Genomic DNA, 26,295 nt, shown 5'->3' with positions numbered 1-26,295 from the left:
ATCTTGTGACGCTGACTCCAACAATGTCATGCAAATGCCTGTTCTCACTTTCAGGTGACACTAAATAACAAGCGGGCAGCATTATCTCCCATAAATGTAAACAAACTTGTTTGTCTGAGCGATTGGCTGAACAAGAAGTAGGACTGAATGGACATGTAGCCGCTAAAGTTTTACATTGTTTTATTTTTGAATGCAGTTATATAAAAAAACCCACTACATTTGTAAGTTGCACTTTCATAATAAAGAGATTACACTACAGTACTTGTATGAGGTGAATTGAAAAAAATACTGTTTGTTTTGTTTATCTTTATTACAGTGCAAATATTTTTAATCAAAATAATATAAAGTGAGCACTGTACACTTTGTATTCTATTGTAATTGAAATCAATATATTTGAAAATGTAGAAAACATTTATATAACTGGTATTCTGTTATTGTTTAACAGTGTGATTATAACTGTGATTAATTGTGGTTATTGTTTTTATCTCAGGATTTATCACAATTAATTTTTAACCTCTTGATAGCCCTAGAAATAATGAAATCTACTAGAAATAGATGTGTGCTACATCAAGAGTGCTTTGCACGTTTTTTTGTTCAGTGATATCTTCCTTATGCTGATTAAATTGCCCCTGTAGATCGTCATCATTAACTTTTGTAGTTACACAGTTGATTAAAGATTTGATTTTAAAAATGGGAAAACTTGCTGGGAAAACTCTGAAGCAAACTTAATTCTGTGTACACTTAATATTTGTGCTCTGCAGTACATAACTAATAGAATCAAGTCATTGCAATAACCTGATTCATAGCAGTTTTCAATCCTACAGCGTTCATAAGCTACATTATGACTCTCCACATAGAGTGAGATTTTAAAAATCATTGTTGATGGCCTGTTGCAGCTCATTATTTACTGTACTTTTACCTAGCACTGTCATGCTTGTTTTGCTTAGGATTTCATTCAGAGAGGATGGTCCAATGATTAGCCTAGAACTTGGGAACCTAGCTTCCTGGCCCTGCTCTGCCACAGACTTTCTATGTGAACTCGAGCAAGTTACTTAGACTTGTTGTGCCTCAGTTCCCCTTTGTAAAATGGAAAGATTGTGAAGTGCTCAGATATTAAGAGCCTTATAAGTACCATAGATAGATAGATAGATAGATTCATTATGAAATTTTGTGGGCAGAAATGCATGGGACAAAATTTCCCAATCTTTGCTGGAGGACAGTAAAGTTTAGGTTTTTTCCTTCAGAGACCATAACTGAAAAGCAATTTTTTTGGATAGTTTTGGCAAGAAAAATGTTATGGAGGGAGATTTTATAATGGGCATCAATTGATTTGTGAGCAACTGAAGAACCTAATAGCCTTGTCACACTGAGCTGAAGATGAGGCAGGCAGTGTACTGAATTAAACTGCTAATTATTTTATCTGCATTACTCAAAATATATTGTTATTCAATTAAGACTAGCTTGTTATATTGTAATAATAGCATCATTCATTCTTACAGTAAAATGCAATATAATACTAAAACTAGACCACACAGAGAAAGTTTTAGCCACCACTTCTCTTTCTCTCTTCTTCCCTACAAAACATGTAATCTTACACTTTGTGTATTTTTGTCAATAGCCAGACGTTTAGCCATGTACCAGGAAGCTGATTCTGAGGAGGAAGAAACAGCAGCTAAAGGAGGAACATTATCCCAGTGGAACAGTGTCAGCAGTCATCAGAGCATTAAGGCTGTCCACAGAAGCCTGAGTATGAAATCCCACCGACGCACCGGCAGCAGGGCTGAAGCAAAAAGAGCAAGCATTCTCTCCAAGCACACTGCATTCAGTAGCCCCATGGTTCGTTGTGAGCAGCAAATGTGCTTTGCTTTGTATCTTTCAGAGTCACAATTGCTTTAAAGGGAAAAAATGAAGAAATCTGTACCACATTGTGTATTTTTCATCTTTCTTGGCTTTCATCATCTTAGCTTTTTCCTTTTCATCACATTTTTCTTTTCTTTTCTTTTCTTTTTTTTTTTGCTAAAAAAACAACAAAGTATGCAGAGATCTTATATAAAGAGTCATCCGTCTAGGCTCCAAGTTCAGAAAGATAAATTCAAACCTTTGTTTTGGGTATTCCTTGATTTTCAAGAACAAAAATGTGTTTCATCCCTTTGTTTACAGTAATTGATGTTAGATTAAGGATTTAAATCAAGAGTTCTAATTGGTCTATGTACGCTTCTTTTTATCTTAAGTTTTTGGGAAACAGTGATTTATAAATGCATGAATAGTAAGCACTGGATTGGAAACTGTGATATTCATATATTCAAATTCACCCTGTAATTGCAAATGTAAGTCATTCCATAGTTTCAAGTATAAGTGGTTCAAGATTATCATTAAATGGAGCAAGGTACATTAAAAAGCAAACGAACAAAAGCTTCCTGCATATGCAGAAAATTTAAGTGGAACAATGTTCTCATAATTTTTCCATAACTAATCTCTACATGTGTTTTTACGAGTCATGTGCATGTTTTTCCTCCTGCAAATTGCTATCTCATTAATATTGCATGAACATACTGCTTTACTCTGTTACAGTGTTTTTACATGGAAGACAATGGAATTTTGACAACGTTAAATTGCTTTAATGGAGTGAAGAATTAGGTCCTGTATAATTTGAGAGTCTGCCCTGGTTCCAGCTGTTGATGTCCAGTCAACAATGAAGCTGCGTTAGTGCAAACCCCCAAGTGTAGAAAAGGAAAGCTGCAATTTGCACTGAAGGAGCTAACCCCAGGTTTAGGCAGTGGTAACCTCCATTCGCACAGCCTGCAGCTTGCAGTGTCTACACGTGGGGTTTGTAGTGGTGCAGCTACCTCACTAGTTGTGCAACAACTGATGAAACGAGTAAATTCCCAATAAAGACAACACTGTAGGGCTCATATCTTTCTGAAGCACACTTTGTATCTTTTCTGTAATCAGCATTATGCCTTCCTAGGAAATTCATATCTTTGTCCTGAAAGGAATATAATAGCCGTTTAATCACAGTGGAAAACATGCCATATTGTGATTTCAGTGGCATATGAGCTTCTCTCAAGTTCAAAGTGGTTAAAATATAGTGGAGCTAAACAATTTCTTAGTGGTGCAAAATGGGTAAGCTTACTGTTTTGATGTCAGAACTAGCTCTTAGTTTTGTTGTTGTCTTGTTTTTCATAATATAGGTCTATATATAGTGGCAGCCTACAATAATTCTCTCAGGTTAGATTGAAAAGAGGAAGGAATGTCAGGACATTACTCGATTTCCATCCACAATCCCAAAATAGCTGAATGTTTCTGTTACAATGATCAGCAATTAAAGGATTAACAATAGTTTATTTACAATGTAATTGTCATTATTAGGCTTCAGTATTAACTATCAATTGAAATTAATGGAGGCAGTCCACATCATTTTTAGAGCAATTTTAGGTGGTCTACCAGGGAGAGGAAGACACCCCTGTATCTATTTACATTCATAAAATTAATGTTGCAATCATAAGGCCTAAAAGTGTACAAATTTCTGCATGTCTGGTTGCAGGAAAGAGAAGAGGGGAAGTGTCATTTAATGAAAAATTGAAATTCTCCAGAAATATATGGGGCCACCAGAGAGGTGCTGATGCATCAGGCAAAACCAGTTCAGTCTGAGACTTTAAAATATACAAAGCTGCAAAATAGTAATACTGTTCCTGTTGTATTTCTAGGAAAAAGACATCACTCCGGATCCTAATTTGTTAGAAAAAGTAAATGAATGTGCAAGAAGTCTTGAGGTTATGAGAAGCCACGAACAACCATTATCCCAGCTTACCCCTGAACTTTCTGACATCTTTGACTTTTTCATAGCATTGACTATTTGCAATACAGTTGTTGTTACCTCTCCAGATCAGCCACGGCAAAAGGTAGGTTAGAGAGACAGCACAATGGAGCGTGAGTCTCCATTATGTTGTATTGGATTATCTCAGAGATGTGTAAATAAGAGACATAAAACAGTTCTTTCCTAGAAGGAAACTGAGATGTTTATGATACAATTCTTGGCACCAGTTCATAAATCAGTGAGGAAAACAACATATACAAGTTTAAAATTAGTTGTGACGTCAAGCATTAGTTAAAAGGTCTATTTCAACTGTTTCTCTTAACCCCAACAGATTATTTGTATGTACTGCAAATTTTGAAGCCATTCTAAAACTGTTTTCCTTCCTGAGTTCACATACTGAAACTTCTTAAATAAACATAATTTGCATCTCTGGGCATGGTTTGGATTAATTTGTCAGAGTCCCCTGGAATAAGGGGCACATAGGTAGTTCTTTATAAATAATTTGCTTATATCAACTACATTTGTAGAAGGCTATATTATTTTTAAAAAATATTATAAAGAGGGTGTGCTGACAAAATCTCCTCTTAAATGTTGCAAATTATGTAAAAGAAAATTAATATAAATTGGGCAAGATTATGACAGCTGATGATTTGGCAGACGTATGCACTTACAAAATTGTATCATTTATTAATGAGAAGTGGAACAAAATACTCACCATCTAATGCATATCACACAAATATAATTAGACTTAATATTAGAGCTTGTCAGAAGCTGGAGTTTCCATTCTTCAGGAAATACTAACATTTCTAAATCTGTTTTCTCTCTTAGCAGAAATGTCAAAATTTCCCACAAAATGAAAATTCCAAAGAATTTTAATTAGGAACCATTGAAACATTTTGTTTTGATGTTAAAACATATAACATTAAATATAATGAATATAATATAATTGTAAATTAATATTCTAGTATAATATACAAGTCTGAAGAAAATGAATTAAAATGATATAGGAATATAACATTTTACCTTATCAAAACAAAATGTTTCAACATTATCAGAATGAAGGAGAAAGTTGAAATGATTTCTTTCAACTTTGCTTGGTCAAAAATTATGTTGAAATGGACACATTCCCATGAAACATTTAGGCTTCATCAAAGCTGCATTTTCCCACAGAAGTGTTCCAGAAACATTTTTTGACCAACTTTACTGAATACTCACAAGTGGTACGTCTACGCTAGAGCTGGAATTTGTAAATCCCAGTAGGAAGAGACATGCCTGGTTAGCTCTGATCAAGCTAGTGCACTAAAAATAGTGATGTAGCCACAGCATCACAAGTGGCAGGAGGAGCTAGCTGCCCCAACTGCATACCTATAGTCTCAGATGGGCTCATACTCGGTGTGGGTAGCCCCTTCTGCTGATCACACCAACATGGCCACAGTTCTTACTCCTGGGGGAATTCTGCGCCAAAAAATTAGAAATTCTGCAACAAAATATTTAAAATACTGCACACAATATTTTAAAATTTTGCATATTTTATTTGTCAAAAACACACTAGTTTCAATTATTTTTGGTCATTTATTTCAAAATACCTGTCAGTAAGTATGTCTGTAACAATACAGACAACAAAAGATTCAGGATGTATTTTTTGACAAATAGATTCCTTACTAGACATATTAATTCATTTAAACTACAATACAGAACCATATTTCCCGCACCACTCAGGAGCAATGCAAAGGCTTGGGGGCAGTCAGGAGTAATGGAGGAACTGACAGAGAGGGAAGTAATTGCTGGGAAGGAGCCTGGGTGTGAACTTGGAACATTGTTGGATATGGGTGGGAAAGTATGGAACAGCTTTTGTGGTGTGGGGTGGATTGTTAGGGAGTTTCCCCCATGAAAACCCTGGCTGACCGCTAGCCTCTCCCATTCACTCAGGTACATCTTCCCCTGTCCCCAAGCGTCCCTCCATCCCCACTCAGACACCTACTCCCACCATCCCCATGTGGCCCTGCACCCCTCCCGCTGCCCTCATGTGTCTCTGTGCCCCCACTCAGCCATCCCCCATCCCTACGTGGCGTTGCACCCCTCCCGCTGTCCACATGTGTCTGTGCCCCCACTCAGCAATCCTCCTCCCTCCTGTAGCTCTGCATCCTCTCCCCATCCCTATGTGGCTTTGCACCTTCCTCCCCCCCATGACACTGTGCCTCCACTCCCATTCAGCCCCTACCTCAGTTTGTCCTTCCCCACTAGCCCTTATGAGCCCCTGTCTGATGCCCCAGCAGCCGCACGCTGCCCATCTCCCCCCATAGTCCCCATCTCCTGACCTGATCTGACAGGTGCTGTGGAGAAGGCACTGCAGCCTCTTTCTCTTCATAGCTGGCCAGGAGCTGCTGCTTTATTCTATCGCCACAGTTCCCTCTGATGGGCAAAAGGCAGAACTGCAGCAACTTTCCAGCAGAAGCTTTTTTCTGAGCAAAACATTTAAAATATGCACACACGCAGCGGCACAGAATTCCCCTAAGAGTAACTTCTATTTTGAATGCACTAGCTTGATCAGAGCTAGCAGGGGTATGTCTCCTGAAGCTGAATTTACACACTTAGACATACCCATAGAATGCAAAGATTTTAGTTATATTAACATTATTTTTAGGGTGCGATTCTAACATTGGTCCACAAGGAAGGGTCAACAATAGTGTAAATTCTGAAGCGTATACAAACTGGTTCCAGTAATATTTCTGGTACAGTGTCAGCCTAGGGATTCTTATTCACTTGCTTGTTCATCTCTGATTGTCGTAGCTTTCTGCCATTGACTGAGATTTGCTTCTTACTTTGAGTTATCAAATGACAATGTCAGATTTCTTATATATCCTTTTTTTGGCTGTTGGTTTTTACTTCTCAAGGTTAGAGTTAGATTTGAACTGAAGTCACCTGTAAAGACCATAGAAGACTTCATTCGAAGATTCACTCCTAGCCGTCTGACCTCTGGATCTAACAGCAGCAGTTCATCAAGCCTGACTACCAGTAAATCCATGCCCAGACTCAGTTCTAGTATCCTTTCATCTACATCCACTGAGAGCACTTTATTAAAACTGGAAGAGCAGTTGGCACACTCTCCGCAGATGAATAACAATGGATATAGCTCACAGCAGGGCAGAAGGGCTATCAGGAGTGGACCTGAAGAAGGAGAACTCCGTTATGAGGCAGAGAGTCCAGATGAAGCTGCGCTTGTCTATGCAGCTCGGGCATATAACTGTGCTCTGGTTGGAAGGCTGTCTGACCAGGTATCAGTAGAGCTACCTCATCTGGGAAGGTTAACCTTTGAACTCTTGCACACACTGGGCTTCGATTCCATCAGAAAAAGAATGTCAGTGGTGGTTAGGCATCCCCTTACAGATGAAATAAATGTTTACACTAAAGGAGCGGATTCCGTTATTATGGATCTTCTTCTGCCCTGTTCTTCAGGTATAGTTCTCGCTTACTTTTTCTCCAATTAACTCTTAGACCCTGCTAGAGAACTTCAATCTCGTCATGTCCAATTGCAGTTCTCTAGCACAGAGCTAGATCTTTATCATTTACGGGTATGCGGAAATGTATTATAGCAGGACCTCTCTGCTTCTTTTATAAACTCAATAACCAGTAACTTTTTATAATGGATTGTTGGTACTTTGCCTAAAGAAATGTGAGTAATATTGATTTCAGTATGAGCTTTTCCCAATGGCAAACCTTATTTTAAGTGAATGTTTTTCAAGACCTTGCCAAATCAATTTACCTTTCATTGAGTACATTTTCCCAATATTGCTTGCTTACTCAGATGTTTTTGTATTAAGATAAATGTTGTTTGGGTAATTACTAATAGTGGTCTTAGTTTTAAAGATGCAGATGATTAGTGATGAATAGACTTCTAACTGTGAACAGGAAGCTTATCTTTTGGAAGGTGTTTTTTCAGTTACAGAGTCTCAGATATGTGAACATGCTTGAACCAGACGCAATTTTAATGCCTCTTTATTATAATCAATTGGATTTAAAGACAATCTGGTGGTCTCTTATACACTTATTTGAGACCTAGGTTTTTCAATATGTGTGATGTCTGATTTACTGTGTTCAACATTCAATTATGTACAACATTCAAATGTTAACCCAGTGTGAATGGACAGAAATCTAACGTATTACAGAGATTTCCTGTACGTCACTAGTGTGTTGACTTTATGGTTACTTTCACATTACAGACGGCTGCTGAAGTAAATACCAGTGAAAGGATCATACCGTGTAATTTGCATTAAAGAGCTACAGGAAATGTTAATTTAGTGTCACAGTTCAGAGTAACTGTCACGTGCTTGGACAGATTGGCCAAACACATGTGCTTGCATCCTCTTCAGAGAGAGTTAGCAGTGTGACTGCCCACAGTTATAAGTTACTACACATTGTAAGAAAGCCTACTTTGTTCTTAAGGTAAAAAGCATTAGAGAGAAAACATATTAAAAGCAAAAAAGGAACTTACCTACCTGCTAATAAGCTTACCAGAGATCACCCCACCCCTTAAATGGACTCTGGCAGGAGCAATCCTTCCACACTCCTCCTAAGGGGTTTTGTTTTGGTTTCAAGTTCATCACAGCATCAGCTCCTAACAAGCAACCAGTTTTATCGGGCCTCAATAGGCCAAGTCCTTCCAACCCTTCTGTAAGGATTGGGCCCTCCATGGACCCGGGATCCTGTCTATTTACAGGAGCAGGAAGAAGGCCCTGAGCCTGTTTAAAACTAGGCTATTTATCCAAAAATCCTTTCTTTGTTGGACCCTCAAAAATCCAGTTTGAACTGATATATGTGAACCTCTCCAGGGGAGTGACTTCAAAGGGCTGATAACCAGAGGAATTACATCAGCATCCCCGTTCTCTGAGGGGAATTACATGCAATTCCACAATAACAATACACAACTGCATTTTTAATACAATGGACCACAGAGGTATTACCCCTAATTCAATAAGGTTTAACTTAATTCAATAAAGTTTGTCCAGGATATTACAGGATTTCAATCTGTCACAATTCGTTGTCGCTTTACAGCTATATAGGTCACAGCAGAGCCAGAAATTCAAGAACTTGTCCTTAGCTCATTATAAAGTATTCTTGAATAGTGTCTGAAGTTACTGATATCAAGGAATACACATAACGCATCTGAGGTTACTTGTTTCCCTCCAAAAATGTTACTAAAGAATTTGTAGTGCTGGGAAAGTTTAATAGAACTCACTATGACATTAAAGTTAGGAGAAGAAGAGTCTGCTTTCACACATAGGCAGTTGCAAAAAAAATCTGCTATTAATGTAAAACAAATATTCTGTTATTGGTCAGAAAAGGATAAAGGGAGAGCTTTGAGAATTGCTGTTTGGAAGGGATGAAATCTACCGATTGGCACACAGAAATAGAACAACTCTGAACCACAGCACTTGGAGATGTCAGAACTGACCCTGTTTTTAGAATTTTTGATATTTTTTTAATAAAGACTCATATCCAGAATTGAGTCATGAGGTTTTGTAACTTTTGGATTCATAAATATAGCAAAGTGTAGTAATTGCCTCTACCTTCCTTCCCAGCACTCTGATCAACTGCCATAAGTAGGTTGTCTTTAGTAAACTGCTCTGAGTGACCTTAAGTATCAATTAATCTGCCCATGGGTACAAATGCTAACTTGGTTGTTCAGCTTCATTCATGGAATTTTACTCGGGGATCCATCCTGCATGGACCTTATCTTCAATACTCCCTTAGGCCCAAAGGTCTGTGACGATGCTCATTGCTCTGGCCCTTACAGAACGTGAGAGCCTTAGACTGTGATTGTTGTCTGCCCTAGCCAGGAAGCTGGGACTAGAGACTGCTTATTGCTCTGTCCCGCCCAGAGGGCCAGAGCCATTAATGGCGACTTGACTGTTCTTTGGTGCCTGATGCAGCAAGACAGCGTGGCCTCCCTCCAAGCCTGAGACTCCCCGTGTGCCTGAGCCTGAGACTCCCCGTGGGCCATCTGCGACCCGAGAACCCCCCTCACTGCAGCCCGCGGAGGAGAGACGCAGGCAGACATGCTGCCAGCAATGTCAGGTGCAGCTCCCATTGGCTGGGGGAGAGGGACAGAGATACCATCACTAGTCACCGGGCAGAGTCAGCCATAGAGTCATCATCACTTTTTTCCACAATGAATATAAACAAGTCAAGATGCTGAACACAACTGTCTGATGCAATCCTGAAGGTTTCAACTGCTCAGTCACCGAGGCCAAACATCAACAAACTGACAGAACTGAAGTGTTGCCAGGTGTCTGGAAAACACTAAAAACTCTCTGGCAGGCAAAGCATTGTATAAAGTTGTACGCCAGTTTTATTATTTTGAAGAAATTCAAAATAAAAAATACAATATAAACATTTTCTTTTCTGATCACCCTCTTCAGTGACATTATTGGCCCGCTGGGATGATTTGAGGACTGGCACTGGCCCTAAGGTAAATTGAGTTTGAAACCCCTGATTTAAACTGAGTAATCAACTTGAGCAGGAATTAGATTACATATAGCTCTCATTACTAAAGCAATGACAGGTTTGATTAACTCATATGTGGTCATGGAAAAAGTTCAAACAAGCAAACCTGACTCTCTCTTTGGTTCTGAGTAATTAAACAAACATGTCATCCTTTGCCAATTGTTGAAGACATCACATATAAATTTACGAGTGTGTACTGTTTGAGTGGGTGGATGCAAGGTCAAGGTATTGGACAACTGCACAGACATCATAGCTATCAACTTTCAACATAGATTTTGGCTGATTCCTTTGGCTACATGTGCTGGACATCCTTGAAAGAATTATAATTGCCAATTGTTGTAAAACAGTTGCATACAGACCAAATCCAAGAATGCTGGCAAAAGAAACCTGTTTTAGGGTACTTGCTTATCAGCACATATCTTTTGATAACTTTAGCAGATTCCTTTTCTCTGCCTTTTTATTTACTTATTTACTTACTTATATCTGACCAGAAGGTGAATTTCAGTGCAAGACTGATGAGAGGCATATGAAGGATTAAAAGGAATTGCAGCTATCATAGTTGATTCCCTATTATTTGTTCAATAAAATAAGGAATGTGATGCAATCCTTCATTCTGTACATGAGAGATCACATAAAAAAGGTATGTATCTTCATCCATAGAAAATCATTTTCTATGTTCCAAAGAGTAAGATATTTTGAACCTGTTCTTAATGCTGGTGGTATCAAACCAGATCCAGTTAATGTCACATAAGCTTATAGTGACAGAAACAGTTCTTGGTGTGTTTTAACAACCTGTCCAAGATTGCACCAAACTTATCCAAAATCACTGCATCACTGTGATGGCTTCTACAGTGAGATACTTCATCTGGAATAAGCAAGCAAACAACATTGCTTTCTACAATACAAAAGACCTTATCACAATGAAATAGGTTCAGTGTTTCCATGTTTTGTTCCTTTAAAAAATGCTGACTCTCTAAAACTAGATGCATCTAAAAATGGACTTGTTTCAGGACTGCTCCCAGAAGGCCATGTCTTTGCAAGTCTCATACACCACAGAGAATAATTATGTATGTGTATAAAAGAAACTACATGTAATTGTATTTGGCTGCAAGTTCAGTAAATGTGTGCTCCAGCCCTGAGTTACAGCTGAATCAGCTTGTGAACTTTTTGAATAATTCCTGAAGCAATCTCTATCTCTGGCAAAACCACCCAGGAATGGCTTTCCGATTGCATAAATACAGTATTGATATTGCTCATCTTCCAGGAAAAGATAAAATCTATTGCAGGTACTCTGTCAAGAAAATATCCACATAACACTAGTGGATGAATGGGCATGCAGCTACATATGGTACTCCAGAAAATGACAGAAAGTGAAGATGGTACTGAAAATGAACAAATAAAGGTTTTGAATCCAGTAATACTGAATGAATGGCCAGACATTAGAAAAGTTGTACTCCGAACATTATAGATTAATGGAACTACAGAGTTGTGCTTTTGGATGGCACAATCTTTAAAGGTGAGAAAATAGTTTTATATATAACAGCTAACATGAACATACATTGTGGTAATATACAATTATATTGTGTGGGTTCATGGACATAGGAAAATGTAAACAAAGCCCAAGATGTTCTTTTTTGGCTGTGTATGTGTCAGCAAATTGAACAGTGTCATTAATGATGTCAGCAAAACTTGAAAGGTTCAGTGTATGAGTCATATTAAGAAAAAAACCAAACAAGGATGCTACTGAAATGCCAACAAGACCATCTGTTTGTGTGCAACAACTTAGATTATATAATTGTTGAAGATTATTATAACAGATTTTTCAGATAAGAGAACTGGAACACTACCAGAAGAGTGACCCCAGATTTAAAGGCTGGACATCCTTGAAAGAATTATCTTTCCAATTGTTGTAAAAGAGTTGCATACACACCAAATCCAAGAATGCTGGCAAAGAAACCTGTCTTAAGTTACTTGAGTATCAGCACATATCTTTTGATAAGTTACTTTCTCCGTTGTTGGTATGCATATGTATTCCCTCAAAACTGTTTCCTAAAAGAAACATGAAACTTGAAGTTGTGAAGCCAAACCAGATTTAAGCAAGGTTGGGCAAACAATCACAAAAAACATTTCTACTGTAAGTCTGCTAAGCCATTGTTAATAATGTGTACTGCCACTGCTCAGGAAGCTTAGGACAGGGACCTGCTGCCCTGAAACAAAGAAATGCTGAAAGAAAATAATGCTTTTGTCTACCCCCAAAAAATCAACTACCTAAAAATAAAAAAGGAAATTAAAAAGATCAAAAAGAAAAGCAGAGTTATTTATAGGTGAGTCGCATCATACGCGCATTTAAATTACGCAAATTCAACTATACGCGCTCGGCAAAAAAAAAAGAAAAATAACAAGATACCTGTAAATAGTGCTGGTGATTCCGCCCACCATTCCGTTCAATAAGCGTGTGCCCCAGAGTGAGCGTGAGATGGGAGACGTGAATCTGCTGTTCCCTCAGTCGGTCTCAGTTCCCGCATGCCTCGCATAGTGTGAGCATCTAGCCGCACTGACTGTGATTCTAGTGTTTAAAGATAATGTACGTATTTTTCATACAACATGGCCCCTAAATGCAAGCCAAATTCTTCCTCTGGTGCTCAACCGAAGAAACATCGATCTGTTCCAACACTGGAGGAAAAACTGGCTGTGTTGGACTTATTGAGAAACGGTATGTCGGTCTCCAACATGGCGCGTAAATATGACCGCAACAAATCTAGCATCCATGCCATCAAGATTCGAGAGAGAGAAATTCATCAAGCCGTGGCATCAGGTATTCCAATGACTGCTAAGGTGATGAGCCAGGTGCATGATAAGACTTTACTGAAGACTGAAAAGGCATTAAACTTATGGCTGGAAGACATGAACCGTAAATGTGTGCCTATCGATGGCAACATAGTGCGAGAAAAGGCTCTTAGCCTCTATGCGCTGTTCAAACCTCCCACTGAAGAGGGAAAGCCTTCTGATGAGAAGGAATTCAAAGCCAGCCAAGGTTGGCTTAACAGTTTTAGGAACCACTTCAACCTCAAAAACGTGCAGACTACTGGTGAAGCTGCATCTGCCAATGAAGAGGCAGCAAAAGCCTACCCCAAACAATTAAAGAAAATCATAAAAGAAAAGGGCTATCTTGCGGAACAAGTTTTTAATGCTGATGAAACTGGGCTCTTCTGGAAAGAAATGCCCAACCGCACTTACACTTCGAAATCAGAAAGACAAGCCCCTGGCTTCAAAGCAGCTAAAGACCGTGTGACTGTTGTTTTGTGGCAATGCGGCTAGGCATTTAATAAAGCCCGGCTTGCTCTCCAGGGCTGCAAATCCCCATGCCCTAACAGGCAAGAACAAAAATCTCCTGCCTGTGTTCTGGCAATCAAAGGAAAAGGCTTGGGTGATGGCAGCATTATTTCTGGATTGGTTTCACAAGTGTTTCATTCCGGAGGTCAAGCGGTACCTCGAAGAGAAAGGACTTGACTTTAAAGTGCTGCTGATGGTAGACAATGCTCCTGGCCATCCTGCGGCACTCCAGTTTGCGCATAACAACGTTGAAGTCGTCTTTCTCCCCCCACAATACCACCTTCATCCTCCAACCTCTCAACCAAGGCATGATTCGCTGTTTCGAGGCTACATACATGAGGTTTACGTTCTCACGGACACGTAGTGCTATGGATGCTGATCCCAATCTTAATGTGATGGAGTGTTGGAAGTCCTTCAACATTGCCGATTGCATCACTTATATTAAACAGGCAATGGATGCAATCAAGCCTGAAACAGTCAATACATGTTGGCGAAACCAATGGAAAGAATGTGTGAATGATTTTAAGGGTTTCCCGACCATTGACAAAGAAGTGAGACGCATTATTCAGGTGGCCAGGCCAGTGGGTGGTGATGGCTTTGTCGACATCCTTGAGGAAGAAATTGAAGAATTAATTGAGAGCCATAGAGAAACATTGACTAACGAAGATTTAGAGGAACTGATAAAATCATCTACAGAAGACAAAGATGACGACGACGAACAGGAAGAACCAGCAAGTTGGAATCTTCATAAATTTGCTGAAATGTTCCAAGCAGTGAAACACTTGAATGATTTAATTTCTGAATACGATCCCTCTATGGAACGAAGCCTCAAAATCACATGTAGTATTATGGACAATTTGAGATCGTATCAAGAAATGTTTGAGCAGCTCAAGAAACAACAGCGACAGTTGCCAATCACCATGTTTTTCAAGGAAAAACAACCAGCAGCAGATGAGCCTATGCAATCAACTTCTCGAGCTGAACCAGAGCCAACCACTTCGTCTAAGACTCACTCTCCATCACCCAGGCTCTCCGTCTCCTCCATCTCCTGGGTCGACATCAAGCCCTGATGACCCCCTGTAATTATCCCCTCCTGTAATTACCCCCTGTAATTAAAAATACAGTACTGTAAAATTATATTTTGCATATGTACTCTTTATTATATACTGTACATTACTGTATACATTTATACATATTACTGTACAGGGTTGTATACACAAAATCATGTGCAGTATACTGTACTTTATGGGTGATGTAAGGGATTTTCAAGGGTAATTTTGACAATACGCGATTTTCGCCTTACGTGCTGACTTTAGAACCTAACCCCCATGTAAGATGTGACTCCACTGTACTATGAAAAGGAAAAAGAGCCAGAAACTCCATAAAGTTCACTAGGGACTTTGCTGTTGATTTTTTCTGGAAGGTTCTCAGATACTATGGTGTTGAGTGCCAGTATAAAAGTCCAAGATAGGTAAGACAGACATAACTTACCCTGGATAAATATGACAATCATCACTATCCTCATTTGATCTGATATTAGAAAGTTACCTATTCTCCAGGCCCACTGCTAATATCCTTGCTGGGTGAGAGCAAACTTACCAAGAAGCGCTTACACTCTATCATGCCTTCCTAACCCCTTATCTCCAGTTTCAATCACAACTGTGAACCATGTAAAGCAAGAAGTACCAATAACACCAATATTGCTTGAGGAACACCGCATAGGCCTATCCCTCTGAAGTCCTATGTCTTATAAACCTAGAAAACTTGTAGACTTTCAGAAATTATTTTGGTTTATAGAAAAATTGCTGCCTCAAGATATCAAGGTTTCTCAAGTATTCTCACTCTATTGTTTCAACCTAAAATGCTTTCTCTTGTCTGCTTCTCTGTTCACTTTATCACCAGGGATCAGCAACCTTTGGCACGTGGCCCGCCAGGGTAAGCCCCCTGGCAGGCCAGGCCAGTATGTTTACCTGCTGCGTCTGCAGGTTCGGCCGATCGCAGCTTCCACTGGCCGCGGTTTCCTGTTCCAGGCCAATGGGGACTGCAGGCAGTGGCAGCCAGCACATCCCTCGGCCCGCGCCGCTTCCCACAGCCCCCATTGGCCTGGAGCAGCAAACTGCAGCCAGTAGGAGCTGCGGTCGGCCGAACCTGGGGACACAGCAGGTAAACAAAGCGGCCTAGCCCTGGCGTGCCACGTGCCAAAGGTTGCCGATCCTTGCTTTATCACTGTTATTACAATTAATTTTTATTATTGGTTATTGCTGTGATTGTGCATTGTACTTGAGTCTGTCTTGATCCTGGAGGATGAATATATCATCCCTTTCCAACTCTTGACAACCGCATTTTGAGAACGTAGTATTATTTCTAAATATAATTAAATATCTTTTCTACCCACATTTATTTGGAAACATTTGGTTAATCATAAGATTTTTGATATATAGCATATCTGCTTCTGTTTATTGCCAATTTGAAATCATACCTCTGTTTATGACTTACTTGGTTGCTGTGGAGATTATCATGATGTCACAAAATACTTGAGGAGCAGATGAATGCTTAATAAGGAAAGATCTTATTGTTATACAGTTTTCTTGGTGACTTTTAAAGAGGGAATTTAAAAAATAGATAGTATGTGAAGAGAATTGTTTCTAAATAGAAAGCTTTTCAAAGTTTCCCCTGAGATGTCAGGAGCTCTTTAAAAGTATCGCCTCTTAAGCTTTTGTACAGTAAGTGCTGAAGAAACAATTATATTCTCTAAGGCCATTTAATTGCTATTATTTTTCATAAATTTCTCCTTTATTTTTAACTAGATGACCCTAGAGGCAAACATCAAAAAAAAATCCAAAGCAAAACTCAGAATTACCTTAATCTGTATGCTGTAGATGGGCTGCGGACCTTGTGTATTGCCAAGAGAGTAAGTATATGAAGCTCTTAGTTTGCTTTTAAGGAGCGTAATGACAAATCTTTTTGTTGCAGTCCATTAGCAAGAACATTTATTAGGTTTTTTTTTTTTTCATTTTACTCAGTAATGCATGAATGCTTTTGCATCTTTTTGGATGTACGCTTACCTTCTCCTTTTAAATAGGTTCTAAGCAAAGAAGAATATGCTAACTGGCTAAAAAGTCATTTAGCAGCGGAATCGTCTATTGAAAACCGCGAAGAGCTGCTGTTTCAATCTGCACTTCGTATAGAGACAAATCTGCATCTACTTGGTAACTACGTGAGAGCTGGACATGAAATTAAAATGTGTTAAACATTTTCAAAGTTCGATTTTAAAACTCTGCTCTATCTTTTCAATGATTTCTATGCATACAGAAATTGGTTATTACTGGATTTTCTCACGAGTGTCTCTTGCATCATTGCAAAAGAATGGGATAATAATTAACACAAGACCCATCCTGTTTGCCTTGCTTAGGTAACAATTTTATCCCAGATGTAATACCAATTAAACCAGGGGTTCCCAAATTTGGTTCGTGGCTTGTTCAGGGTAAGCCCCTGGTGGGCTGCAAGACACGTTTTTTACCTGAGAGTCCGCAGGTATGGCCGCTCGCAGCTCCCAGTGGCTGCAGTTCACTGTTCCCTGGCTGCAGTTCACTGTTCCCTGCCAATGGAAGCTGCGGGGCTTACCCTGAACAAGCCGTGAACCAAGTTTGGGAACCCTTGAATTAAACCAGTGGTGTAAAACCAGGAATGAACCTGACCCATTATCTTCAATGAACTTGGCTGACCTGAGTAAGAAAAGCAGGATTTGGCCCAATCTGTCTGCAGATTTTCGTTACAGTGATGGTGCGTCTTGAAATACTTGAGATTTTTCATCCCTCTGGGGCACCAAACACTTCGACAAAATGATGTGCATAAACACTGTATTTATGGTTTAGTGGACTGAGGTGAGCACAACTCCGGGAAGTAGGAACTCATTTAATCCTGGGCTCTCTGGTTGACTTGTTGTGTTGCCTCAGGCAAGTCACTTAGGGTAGGATTATCAAAAAGTACTATGTGTCAGCCTAACTGTTCCCATTGAAGTCAGTAGTAAAATTTCCCTTGATTTCAATGAGAGCAGAGTCAGGGTCCTGTACGGAGTACTTTGAAAGGTCTAAGTTGTAACCTCTCTTTGGTGCTCAACCTGCAAAGATTTATGCATATGCTTTACACAAGTGGTTTCATTGAGATGGCCCATGTGTCAGGCAACTGGGGCAAGGATTGTCTAGCCTAGTGATCAGAGTGGGCATCAGGCAACGGTGATTAGAGCAGGGCTTAAATTCTCAAAGAGTATTTCCCAGAGCCCTCGGACTCAGAGCTTCCACCTTGCGGGGCCGCCAGGAGCTTGGGACTTCTGCCCCATGGGTTTGAAAATATTTACCAGAGCTCTGCTCTGGACAGCTCTGGCCGAATTTAAGCCTTGAGCATCAGGAACCAAGTCTAGGGTCAGAGCCTGAACCATTAGTCAGAAGCTAGAGCATAGGTCAAGCCAGTGGTCTGGAACTAGAGCAAGCAGGGTAGCAGGCAAAGAGGGGATCGGGCAGGAGCAGGACAGAGGCAATGCTTGGGGACAGGACAGGAGCAGCAGGAACAAGTTAACACTGGAACAGGCACAGTGGTGGGCATGAGATTGAGCATCCAGCTAGCTGCTGTTGCTGCTGACTTAAGAGCAGCCCACTGGCCCCTCCAGTCAATCAGGTGGTGTGGCCAATCAGGCAGCCTGCTGCAAGCCAGCTAAACTGATGAGGCTGCCTGGAGATTAGCTTTGCTGCAGGCTCTGATTCCTGACACCATCCTCATAAAGTTAAGCACTTGCATGTTTGGACGATTAGGGCCTGCATGCACTGAAGAAAGGGATAATAACACTCACTTCGTAGGGATTTTGTGATGTCGTTAAAATTTGTAAATGTAAAGGACTGTACAAGGGCTAAGTATTTTTATTTATTTACTTAACTAAAATGTCAAAAGCTCAACAAATTATAAATATCCATTATTTCTTCAGGCAATTAGTTTCTTTCTCTGGCAAAGATAACTGGAATAGTGCTAATGTTTTTAATCATTTCAAGCAAATGTGACTCGGCTGTTTCTATTGATGCTGGGTGTACATACACATCTTAATACTAAATTAAAAACATAGTTAACCACAGCTGGAGAAATACAAACAGACTCCAGCCAGAAATAAACAATCTATTCTTCCAGTTGTCCTCTGACAACCTCAAACGGCGGAAGATGAGACTTTGAATCTAATTACATACCGGTGCACTATGGCAAGCACTGCAGGATTGCACAAGTGAGGCTGGGCGAAATACATCTCTCCCCTGTGGCTGTGCATAGGCAATAGCATTCCTTGTAACTGCATGGATGGCTCCAGGCCAGCACCTCTGTTGGAACTAGTCTCTCCAGAGTACTCAGAGAGGCAACAGGACCTCAGCACCAGCCAGCAAACCAGCAGATGTGCTGTACCCTATGAACAGGTGCTGCAGAAGTAAAACTCCCCCTCATCTCCCAGAGACATTGTGCCTAACTGAGGCACAATCAACCTGATTTTCCTCGAGCTTACACTGGTGTAAATCAGTTAAACTCTGATGAACTCAACAGAATCATATTGGTATAAAATTTTAGGATTTGAACTCTGGATGATGATGTCTGTTGACTGGTTGGTTATTTACCCCAACCTCATCCTTCCCCTCTCCTCACAGTCCCTCTGCTGCCTGAAAAAAAGCTGAAGTCATTATTGATCATGGTGGTCAGAATTTCATTTACATGTGTTAGGTTAGAGGAGTTATCTGCCAATGAAGGGGACTGGTGGTGTTTCCAAAACCAGATTTTAAGACGAACTCATGATGTATCAGATTGAGTAGCCAAGTATTTATTTGACATTGATTTATTTGCTTCATTCATGTGTTCAGGTGCAACTGGTATTGAAGACCGTTTACAAGATGGTGTCCCAGAAACCATTGCAAACTTACGCAAAGCTGGGCTGCAGATTTGGGTTCTCACTGGAGACAAGCAAGAAACTGCCATTAATATAGCTTACGCATGCAAGCTACTAGATCATGATGAGGAAATCATCACCTTGAATGCTGACTCACTGGTAAACAGATCCTTGTCAGATGGTTAAATGTTAGGTTGAAGTCCAAAGGTGAACTAGTTTTGCTTTGATTTTGGCAGCTGCAGTTAAAAGGTTGATTGCTTTCTTCTTCTTCTTCTTCTTTTATCTTTCTTCTTCCTGTTCAATCTATATTTAGGGGATAGGATTTGTAGGTGGATATTTATTAATTGTTTATACTCCCAGATTTTAGTGCCTTATATCATGATACAACTTGAAACTATATACAGAGGGCACCACTGCACATCAATGTATATCACAACATAATATGAATGAATGCCTTTCTTTGGTATACATTTTAATGTAGGACATACCAGGGGTTCTCAACCTTTTTCTTTCTGAGGTACTCTTCCCCCCCTACCACCGCCTCCCCCAACAGGCTATAAAAGCTCCACAGTCCACCTGTGCCACAACAATTGTTTTGCTGCATATAAAAGCCGGTGCCAGCACTAGGGGGTAGCAAGCAGGGAAGTTCCGTGGGGCCCCATGCCACCGGGGGCCCACAAAGCTAAGTTGCTAAGGCTTTGGCGTCAGCCCCGGGTGGCAGGGCTTGGGGCCCCAGGATTCAGCCCCATGTGGTGGGGATTCAGCTTTCTGCCCTGGGCCCCAGCAAGTCTAATGCTGACCCAGCTTGGCGGATCCCCTGAAACTCCTCGCGGCCCCCCAAGGGGCCCTGGACCCCTGGTTGAGAGCCACTGGGACATACCATCGTAAGGTACATGCCAGGACATAGTATTCACTTGTTTCTTATTGGCACCCACTGCAAATACAAAAGCAATCTATTATATGTTTTTGAAGGAGAAAACAATGAACTGCCTGTTGAGAATAATTATTTTCAAGCCAATGGACTGTAATACTAGGTAATTCATACTCTGCTACATAGACTTTTTATTTGATGATAAGGAAAATGTTTGAATTTCAGTGCTCATAGTCATGATGGACTGATAACCCGAGCTACGGTCAGGCATTGCTCAGTTTGTCTTAAATACACAATAGCAAGGGGTTTGCTGATATGGTCAAACATAAAAGGAACCAGGTTGATAGCACCAAAGTAATTTAATGTGGTGATCAAATCAGCTTTCAAATCCAGAATTGGAGGTAGACCAACACTATCCAACTACAATTCTTTTCTAAAGGAAAGAAAAGATAACTTGAGTGTAGCGAGTTAGCTGGTAAATTGATTTCCTGTGATCTCACTTCTTTATTTCTGATCACTTGAAAAATATTTTGCTACAAGACTGGTAGCATTTTATCTTAAATGTTCAGATGTTAGTAATACATTCTATTAATTAAGTTTGGTTAGGATATAGATTTTAAAATAAGTTAAATAACCCTTAATTGGCATTTACAAATACCTGATTAATGATTTGATTAATAAGCATTCTGTGATGCTCATCACCGTAGTTAGCTCAGCACGGATTCTCATATCACATGTCAATTCTGCTATTCTGAGGACAAGCTAAAAGAAATTAGTGTAAGACAGCACTGCAGGTTGAAAAGTAAACAGAATTGCTTTTAAGCCCTTTATCAATTGCTAGCAGTATCTTTTGCAACAAGAATTAAATGTTTTTAGATGGAGTAAACAAGGAGGAAAGAATAATAGAAATACAAATTTTCAAAGTGGAATCAATATTGAAGACTCTATTGTTCTCCATTTCTAAATTTATAACAAGCACAGTAAGTTGATTACATGATCCCACAGCAGCAACTTTCACTAACGCATATTTATTTTTGTATTGTATTTCAGGAGACAAGTGCTGCTTTGCTGGACCACTGTCTGCAGTATATAGAGTCTAAGTTTTCAAACAACACAATAGATGAGACTGCTGGAAACATGACAGTTGGGTTTGGCCCTCTCTCTCCACCTTCATCTTCAGTGCATTCCAGCTTGGGCCTAGTGATTGATGGAAAGACTCTGGCTTATGCACTGGATAAAACACTAGGAGACAAATTTCTTTCACTAGCCAGGAGATGTCGCTCAGTTCTGTGTTGTCGCTCTACCCCACTGCAAAAAAGCATGGTAGTAAAACTAGTCAGAGATAAACTCAAAGCAATGACCTTGGCAATAGGCAAGTGTCTCCATTTAAATGAGCCTATATTTACATGCATACACCCCTTTGGAATTTCACTTTTCTTCTGGACACTTTAGAAGCCTAAAAGCTTCAATTTTAGTTTGAAAATGCTTCTGAAATCTTAAGAGCATTTATTCCAAACAAAAATAGAGTTTCTAAGGTGGCATCTGGGATTACTTCCTGCAGAAATTGGTCAAATGGAGATGGTCTACTCCACAATGGTGCTTGAATAGAGCAACGTTTTGTAAATTGAGTGAGCTGACACCACTGACCATCACTTTGCAGTATAGATCAGGACAAATCTGTGTTCAGTGTCATTTCAGCTAATCATGATTAAAACCCAAGGCCCTCAATTTTTGATCATGAGTAGGTGACAGTGCTGAACACCAGTTGTCCAGCACTACAGTGGTTGCAAAGTTGGGATTAACGTCATATACGCTAACATAGTTCTTCACAACCATTTTCCATTGTACGGTTGATAGTGGGGACTCTTTGTCAAGTCATCCAGTTCAGAATCCTGCAGCACCCACAAGGTTCCCGCACTTTAAATTGAGAAAGCTCTACTTATTCCTCACACAACCCTCCTTTCCCCACTCTGAGTCTAATGTCACAGAGTTTATCTCATTATGTCTAGCCTCATGCCCAATTTTATGGTCCCTTAATACTTCCAGTCAGTTAGTTTGCGGCAGGAATGTTTTCAGGAGTTTGTTTCCCTGCTGCACATGGACTTCTGAGTACCCATGCAACAAAGACATGACCTCTGTGTTCCAGGTCCCATTAAAGAGACCCACTCATACAGAAGTACTCAGTTTATGTTTCCTTGGCATGGTATAGCAAAAACCTAGATAGACAGACATCAAGGGCTTGGTGGTCCCTTCTAAGGCTTTGAAACTGTAGTTCCATGAAGTACAGGTGTTTCAAACCAGATCCCTATGCCATCCTTGCTCACTGATGCTCTACAGTCACCTATTTTTTCCTTTGTTTTTCTGACATTAATCATCTCTGTTTTATTAATATCAAACCATGTTGCATCCTATTGTTACTAGGTGATGGAGCTAATGATGTCAGTATGATCCAGGTGGCAGACGTAGGTGTGGGGATCTCTGGTCCAGAGGGCATGCAGGTAATGCGGGTTGTTTATTGAAAAGTTTCCCCAGGAAAAAGTTGGACTGAATATTTTCCGTGTGTCTGCTTGCATCTTGCCTCCCAGTCAACGAGAGCAAGTTACCTCTTGACAGGCAGCAAAAGTAAATGAGCAAGTTGCAAGCTGCCCTGAGGTGTACTAGTTGGGATTTGTAAAAATCACTTATGCTTGAGTTCGAGCGTATGTTTCTTATCCAATCTGTGGTGAGCTTATACATTTTACATTCACCTCATAAAACTCAAATTACAAGAGGTCTTTTGGCACATTTACTTTTTAACGAAATCAGGTATTAATTTAAAAAAACCCTCAGCTATGTCCTATTTCTATAATAAATAAAGATTAAATTGACTTCCCCTCCTTGCATTCTCTTCCTCTGGCTTTTATTCTTCATTTGTCCTGCACTGGTCCTGTAAAATTATCCTGTGGTGTGGTTGGACAAATCTATTTACCTAATGCAGCTAAGATAGGTGTCACTGAAGTGTATAAGCCTCAGAAGGCTGCATATGCCACTTGTGCTCCAAGCCAACCTATTCAGACAATACGCCTGAGTAGTGCACAAGGCCTGCTCTCCTCTCCCTGCTGGGACATGCAGGTCGGATATGAGTTTTACTCTACAGCCCTTGGAATGTGAGTAGCTGCAGTGACAGTTAAGGGAGTGCTCGTTTGGGAGGGGAGGGGAGCCTGACCCACCCCTGATTGTCATGCAGTCCATGTAAAACCTTTTCTCTGTTGGTCTGTCAATCAACTGGGAAGAAGCTGCCCCTGCTGAGATTGTTTGGGAATTCACTCAGTATGCTCGTGTCTCTGTCCATCATTCCCAACAGCCTGATTGCTATATATGGCAGGGCAGTAAAAGATGAAAGCTTGGGCTAAGACTGAAATAGGGTTTTTTTTTAACAGGGCTTTCTTCTGTAAGCCAGATCAGAGTAAGGAGTAAACTCAGAAGATGCTGAGCCTGGGCGCCTCACACAGCCTCTGCAGGCTTTACAAGCATGGGAGGACATTTGGGTTGAATAGAACCTAACATGCATGGAATCCTGAGCAGGCTGTTGTAGGAGGGCCCATTCCAAGGCCTACTGAAGTCAGTGGGAGTCTTTCCATTGACTTCATTGTACTTTGAATCGGCTCCTAGCATCTCTGTGTGAACTCAAACCCCTGATTTCTCATGAACATCATTTTAGTTCCCAGATATAATACTCCATATCTCTCGCTCTCTCTGTCTCTCCTTTTTCCTCCTTCCAATTCCTCTTTTCAGTTGATCTAGTAATTCTGAGACAGCTGGTCTTTCAGTGTCCCTAGCCATTTCAGTGCATTCTGCTCTGAAAGTTTGTCATTTTGTTTGTTATTCCATTAAACCACCTAGATTATTTCTCTTTTTATGTTTATTTTGTATTGAATGTTCACACGTAGAGGGAAGGCTTATGGATCCCCTGCCTTTGATCCCAGGGTTCCATAGGAAATCATGCATGGCTTTGTACAATAAGCAGCTGTCAAAATTGTATACATGCAGGTGCTTCAAAGGAGTCAAGCATCTGGATCTCTCATACAGCAAACTGACTGATTTATTTTTCTTTCACATCCTATGGAAGGAGCAGCATGGAGCACGAACCATGCTTTCCTATGCAAAACCTGGGGGGAAGGGGCGGGGGGGGATGGAGGAGAATGAAAACATCAAATCCAAGCTGATATTTTGGGATAAAATAAACATGTAAGTGTAATTGGATAAAATTATCTTTCCATTCCTCCCTGCATACCAAAAATAGACCTTTAAAAACATTTAGAATGTGGTTTGGAATAATTTGATGGAAACATAAAATAAAGAAAAGTAAACAATTTAACCTCATGATTCCATAATGGAATTAGAAAATGGGTAGGGGAGAAGGAAACAGATGAAGAAGACAATAAACAAAATGTAAATTTAAAAAACAATACAACTGTTGGTGGAATCTGTGGCCAACTCAACGGCCTGGCAGGATCTAACGCAACTGATATACTGCTCCATTCATGATGAGATCTTAAATCCTGAGCGTACTTTACCTTGAAATTTAGCCAGTCAAAAGTAGCTATGCTATAGAAAGAAATGGTAGTGATTCATACCATAGATGTGATTTGGCAGGTTCTAAAACTTCAGGAGAACCTCTTCTGTAATGATCTCTCACAATTTTGGGAACTTGCATATAGTTAAAACAAATTTCCTCTGAATACTGAGATCTCAGGGGAATGTGGGTGGGCAAACATTTGCAAGTCCAGATCATGATAATTAATTAAAACAAATTATTTGGGTGTTTTGCTTTTTTAACTCCACTAATTGTAATGTAGCATATTATTATCTCACTCATTTAAATCCCTCCTGAAAACTCCCTTCTTCTGCACAAAATAATACTGTCTTCTTTGTAGTTCTTAAAAAGAGAAAAGCTCACAGCCATCATCTATGAGCATCTGTACAATCACACGACTATAACCCTTGGTCCTTCCTCGCCCCACTTCCTTCCTACGGTTTGTCACTCATGTCACCCTCTGTAGTAGTGGAGATAGTAATCTTCTAGGAGCAAGCACATTGTCCTTTTGTGTGTTCTCTGAAGCACCTGGTTTGCTTTTGGACACTGTAAAATTATAACTATTTGTGAAAGCATTGAGGACACAATGGGCCAGTCTCTTCTTTCACTTAGACCAGGGTGGAACTAATCCAACTCCATTGGACTTTAATGGAGTTATTCTGGCTGTTTGTGGATGTTGGCAGGATACTCCAGCGCACCGTCTGTGTGTCTTAGGTGCCACTTTACAATAGTGATTTCAACTATTCTTTCATTGAAGGCAGTGATGGCGAGTGACTTTGCAGTCCCAAGGTTTCGGCATTTGGAAAAGCTCTTGCTTGTTCACGGGCACTGGTGTTATTCCCGGATCGCCAATATGGTGCTGTATTTCTTCTACAAAAATGCAGTAAGTGTTTGACTTGACAGTTTTGTGGCTCCTCATGTTTCCAGGGTTTATTTTGTGTGAGCATTAGGTCAGTCTTCAAATGGTTTATAAATAAGCTTCAAACAAGCTTGTAGAGTTGAAAGACAGCTGGCTGCCATTCACAGGAATAGCAGGCCCCACTATGTGACAGCGACAGTGTGCTGCAGAATGTGAAAATTAGGTAACATGAATAAGACGTGCTGCTTAACAAAAGTTTCTTTATCAAGCAGTACCTTTTGCAAAAATTTTGCTGGCTAGATATAGGAGCCTTTAATGCCAAGTCCACCCTGTGCTGGTCTGAAGTAGTAGGTGTGTTTTCTCTTCCTAATCCTGTTTTATAATTGTTTGTGCAAATTGTAAATTGACCCCAGTGATCTGAGCT

General features: G+C 40.1%; 1 protein-coding gene across 1 annotated transcript in view; it reads left to right on the top strand.

Annotated features, from left to right (window-relative positions):
* ATP10A (ATPase phospholipid transporting 10A (putative)) overlaps positions 1–26,295 on the top strand; it is a 146,102-nt gene that overhangs the window by 112,292 nt on the left and 7,515 nt on the right. Inside the window, exons 8-16 of the mRNA XM_077807119.1 lie at positions 1,619–1,836; positions 3,708–3,902; positions 6,712–7,273; positions 16,462–16,565; positions 16,737–16,863; positions 19,540–19,724; positions 21,487–21,808; positions 22,858–22,934; positions 25,770–25,895. Coding sequence (XP_077663245.1) covers positions 1,619–1,836; positions 3,708–3,902; positions 6,712–7,273; positions 16,462–16,565; positions 16,737–16,863; positions 19,540–19,724; positions 21,487–21,808; positions 22,858–22,934; positions 25,770–25,895 — 1,916 coding nt within the window. The remainder of the gene's footprint in view (positions 1–1,618; positions 1,837–3,707; positions 3,903–6,711; positions 7,274–16,461; positions 16,566–16,736; positions 16,864–19,539; positions 19,725–21,486; positions 21,809–22,857; positions 22,935–25,769; positions 25,896–26,295) is intronic.

Source organism: Eretmochelys imbricata, chromosome 1 (assembly GCF_965152235.1).
Source record: "Eretmochelys imbricata isolate rEreImb1 chromosome 1, rEreImb1.hap1, whole genome shotgun sequence".
NCBI classification, from domain to species: domain Eukaryota; kingdom Metazoa; phylum Chordata; order Testudines; family Cheloniidae; genus Eretmochelys; species Eretmochelys imbricata.
Note: the sequence above shows the minus strand (reverse complement) of the source record. Positions and strands in the feature narration are given on the sequence as shown.